This window comes from Panicum virgatum, chromosome 9N (genome assembly GCF_016808335.1).
Source record: "Panicum virgatum strain AP13 chromosome 9N, P.virgatum_v5, whole genome shotgun sequence".
Classification (NCBI taxonomy): Eukaryota; Viridiplantae; Streptophyta; class Magnoliopsida; order Poales; family Poaceae; genus Panicum; species Panicum virgatum.
This window is the reverse complement of record NC_053153.1, coordinates 59,940,423-59,945,266: the sequence shown is the minus strand read 5'-3', so window position 1 is coordinate 59,945,266 and position 4,844 is coordinate 59,940,423. Positions and strand designations below refer to the sequence as shown.

General features: G+C 53.6%; 1 protein-coding gene across 1 annotated transcript; it reads left to right on the top strand.

The window, feature by feature from the left end:
* Positions 1–1,461: 1,461 nt before the first annotated feature.
* Positions 1,462–2,646, top strand: LOC120691216 (FCS-Like Zinc finger 13-like). The gene has a single exon (XM_039974237.1). The coding sequence runs from the start codon at positions 1,628–1,630 to the stop codon at positions 2,243–2,245; it is 618 nt and encodes a 205-aa protein (XP_039830171.1). The 5' UTR covers positions 1,462–1,627; the 3' UTR covers positions 2,246–2,646.
* The last annotated feature ends 2,198 nt before the right edge of the window (positions 2,647–4,844 follow it).

The window sequence follows — 4,844 nt, the reverse complement described above, 5'->3', positions numbered from 1 at the left end:
AGTGAGTGTGGCGCTGCCTTCCTTCATCTTCTCGCTCGTCGTTGCAGAGGATGAACACGGCCCAGAAGCCCGAAAATCCAGCCAACGCCTGTCTTCCCCACGGACGGCGCCAAAATGTCGTGGGGTTTCTAGGGGTACCCACAGCCGGGTGGCGGAGCGCACCCGCCTATTCCCGGTGAGAGAGTTCTCGGGGAAGTACTAGGCGATGGGGCTGAATCTACGCTGAGACAAGGACTCAAGAACACACGATTTAGAGTGGTTCGGGCCGCCGGAGCGTAATACCCTACGTCCACTGGGAGATGTATTGTTCTTGAGGTGTGTATGAACCTATCCTCTGCTGGCCTTGGCTCTTGCTCAGCCTGAGGTTTTCTAGCGGCGTCCCCCCCTTTTATAGATCAAGGGGGAGCGGATACATAGGGCGTTGATGCCCCGACAGGTGGGCCCAACGTGACTGTGGCTACAGTGGTAGCGAATCTTTCCTCCGATATGCGCACTGCTGCTCTTCTGACTCAGGGGGGTCTTTTCTTGTCCCGTCAGCTAGGCGCCCGTTGGAGTAGCGTAGCTTGCGGCGTGGCCTGCTGAGGCTATTACGTAGCGTCATAAAGGGCGAAGCCGAGCCGTCGTATCCATCTGTTACGGCAGACTGCAGACGCGGCGTGGGCGGCGCCAGTGCCCCCACTACCTTGGTAATACGCGATCAATAGTGTCCCCTGGCTAGTCAAACGCCTCGGCTTCTGCTATATCAATGCGGACGTCCACCTACCGCAATAAATGCGAAGGTAGGTGGACCTCAATATGGAGACCAAGGGCCTCATACACGTGTCGGCCCCGGACCATCCTGAGGCGGGGCGTCGAAACCTTCCCTTGGAGAGGGGTCCGATTGCTATGCGGGGGGTCCGGGACCCTATGAGGGGTCCGGGACCCCGCGGGGGTCCGGACTCCTCGGGAGGTCCGGAGCCCCGGCTGCTTGCGCTTGAGCGCCTGTCTCTCCTGGGACACGTGGCGTCCCCGGACCTTCCCCGGCCGTGGATCGGGTCCGGACCATTGTCGGGAGGACAGGACTTCGGACCACAGGGGTCCGGCTGTTTGGTTATAGTCAAGGATAACTACTAAGGCTCTTGCCTAGACACAGCAAGAGGGGGTACCCCAGTCCTGGGGTACCGACACATCTCATAACTCAAAAAACAATATTATGTTACATCTTTTTAAACATTTGCATACTGTTTTAAGATAAATCCTTCGTAAATAAAACTCAAATAGAGATAATGAATAGTGGCAGCATCACCAAATAAGCTGGCTTTGCAAGTTGGCGTACAGGTATTGCAACTACTCCGGGTTCCTCTAGCCGCTTAAGGAAACCAACAAAACAGCTTTTTCTGAAATAGAAATAGCAAAAAATAATGCAGGAAACCAAAACCCACAAACCAAGAAACCGCCCTCGCAGGGCTACAAATACAGGAAACCGCTCCGGCCTCTCTCCCACTTCCCTCACCTCCCTCCCTCCCCCTCTCCTCCTCTGGAGGACAACCCAGCCAGAGAGGACAAACCAAGCCAGGGGGGAAGCAGCCAGCCAAGGACACCGGAGCACGGCAAACAAGACCTCTTCTTCGGCGTCCAGCAGCGAGGCATGGTGGAGAAGGCGAGGACCATGGCGCGCAAGCTGGAGATCCCGCAGTGGAAGCCCGACGGCCTGCCGTCGCCCACGAGCCCGCTGGACCGCGCGTCGCCCCGGGGGTGGCGCCACCGCGACGCCGTCGGAGGGGTCGGGCTCGGGATCCTGGCCGCGCTGGAGGCGCAGCCCGCCGCGGGCGCCGCGGTGCCGAGGGTGTCGGCGCCCGTCTCCATCGCGCGCCGCGCGCGGCTGGAGGTGTCGGAGCTCGGGTGCAGCGGCCGGTGCGCCACCAGCCTGTGCGGCGGCGGCAAGTCGTCCTCGTCGGGCAGCGGTGGCCCGGCGTTCCGCGTGGCGGAGTTCATGTCGTGCTGCGACATGTGCCGGCGGCCGCTGGGCGGGAAGGACATCTTCATGTACCGCGGCGAGCGCGCCTTCTGCAGCATGGAGTGCCGGTACCAAGCCATCGTGAGCGACGAGTTCCAGGAGGAGAAGGAGCGGAAGCGCCGCGCGGCCGTGTCCGCCGCCGCCGCCGACGGCCTGCCCAAGAAGGCGGCGGCCGCCGAGATGGCCGGGTCGCCGTGCGGCGGCGGCGGCGGGCAGATCTTCTTCACCACCGGCATCGTCGCCGCCTGATGGACGACGCGACGGATCTTTCTAGTAACCAAAACAAAAACAAGCTAGAGGAACCGGCGGCCGGCTGTAACATAAACAAGACAAGAAAAAACAATAAAAAAAACGAAGAGAAAATAAGGGTGCGTGCGTGTGTCTGTAGAGAGAGATGGGGGTGGGGAATTTTTGCTGTTTCTCTTTCTTGGCGAGGAGGAAGCACGGGGTTTTGGTGTTATTCGATCTTGATTTTTTTTGTATTACTAGTAGTATTATGATGATGATGATCATGCGATGGGAGGAGGGGATGTTTTTGTAGCAGGAGGGAAGGGAAGGGGATGATGGCAAGTTTTCCAAGGATTGTTGCTTCCCTTTTGTTTCTCCACTGTCAAAAGGAATAACATCACCTTCTGTCCTCCTTTGTTCCACGGCGTTCAATGATGATCCATCTTATCGAACTGCGCCTTTTTCGTGTGGTAAAGAAATTGCAAGAGCTTTATTCTTCTCATCAAGTAAGCAAGCGCTCGCATGTCATCCGGTTCCAGATGAACTTTTGCGACGGATGTGAAGAGCGTGAATCGGATGGCAGTAGGATTTCAGAGATCTCATCTGACGCTCCGATGAACTGAGGGTCCTGCTCCTGCTCCCGTGCTTGTTTTTCCTGCCCGAACAGAAGCAGAGCTGCTTTAATCGAGCATAATGGTCCCTGCAGTCAAGCAAGCTGCTGCATCTGGTTGGCCTCTTGTATAGTAACCTTGCACTAATGCTAGTTTAATTAGGCTCATTAGATTCGTCTCGTTGTTTCTTGTTGTTTATAGACGAGTTTTGTAATTAGTTTTGTGATTAGTCTATATTTAATACTTTAAATATAAAAAGATTTCATTTCAAAAAATTTACCCACGCAACTAAACGAGGGCTGGGTTGGAGAAAAGAGGAGAGTTTTTTTTCCAAACCAACCAATAATTGAATGGACGCATCTACCATGGCACCATACTCCATACGGAGAGGGTGGTTGGGTTGGGTCTTCCCATGGGATCTGCTCGTGTACACCTACTGCACTGGGGAGTCTGCTACTGTACTAACGTATGGGTGGATCCATCGACATTTCTCTGGCGCGTCTGGCAGCTGGATCGGAGGAATTCAGGCAAGGGAACAGGAGGTTGCCGATGGGGATTGGGGAACAGGGAGATCAGTGACGGCGTGGCGCGGAATCTCTCTGGATGTTTCCTCACCCGCGTCATGTACGTTCTCCCTTTCTTTCAGCGCCACGCCACGCCAGTGTCCAAGGTGACGAGAACCGTGTGCCTGCAGATGGGCCTCTGATCTGTACGGCATCGGTCTCTGAACCTTTGTTTCAGTTCCGCCTGCGCGCACTGGCACTACGAGGGATCAACACTACGGTTCTTTGACATCGCTCGATCGCTGCGGTTTATGTATGCCTACGTGTATGGGTGTTTGAAGGGAACTTGCAGCGCTGCAAAGTTTTGGATTTAGAAGAGGAAGGTCGTTTTTCTTGCTGAACTGCAGACACCGTTTTCAGTTCAGACGCAACCATGACATTGATCTTCTTAATACTACGCATGCACACGCGTGGATGGGCTACCATTTGTATCTGACGGCACTATGCTGTGAGAAACAGTCGCGTGGACTTGGATGACATGGGCAGTACGACTTAGCTCCTCTCTCTCTCTCTCAAGAAGACGAAAAATAGGGAGGAATTGTTTTGCTCTTGATGGGTAAGCAAATTAGATCGCAATCTGCTTGAATGTCATGGAGGAAAGCGACCACCTTTTCTGTTATTTTTATTGAGTTGTATGTACCAACTAATTCAACTCAAAAGCTTAACATTATAGAAAGAGACAGGCAATTCACTATACTTCCCTTTCCATTTTGTGATTTGTGGTCAGCCCGTTCTAGTGAAGGTAGCTAATACAATGCTGGTTGCGCGATGAGCTCATGTACAAATTAGTAACTTCCTACCATGAGACGAATTTCATTCGCTGAGGTCCTGTTCGGCTGATAGAATAAATAATGCCCAACTAGTATAATGAATAGTATTGTGTGAGAGAAAATAAACCGAAATAAACCAAACCGCACTATAGATCAGATCAGCCGAACAGCCTCTGAGTTCCCACCTTGATGCCCGCATGGTCTAGCAGGCACAGCTGCTGCTGCTTGAGCTCCATGCTCCCAGGCTCTCTATATATGATCGCCATCCGAGCACTAGGATCGATGATACCTGTGGAAGTGGAAGAAGGGGCGAAGAGCCTAACTTTCAGGATCGTGAAAAAAGATCCTGCTACATGTACAGCTGGGGTTATCCATGACCAAAAAGCTAGCCAATGCTGACTAGTACTTGAAAGGATCGACTCCTCTTCTCTCCGCTACGCCCTGACACCTCCGAGTTCAACCGCGTCGCTTTAGCTTGTCCCGTCACTTTCATCTTACGGTCTCCCCGTCAATTATCTAGTAAGCAACTAGCGGACGAATGACGATCCTGACCATACTTAACAACGAAGCGGTGGAATCAGTCAATCTAATCCCGCCAGACCTGATAAGAAAGGGAACGCGCAGCTCGATCGTGGCGTCATCGAACAGTGGACGGCCTGCATCATCGTCGCCATTG

Coding starts and splice junctions, on each gene's coding strand:
- LOC120691216 (XM_039974237.1), top strand. CDS start 1,628: ATGGTGGAGAAGGCGAGGACCATGGCGCGCAAGCTGGAGATCCCGCAG.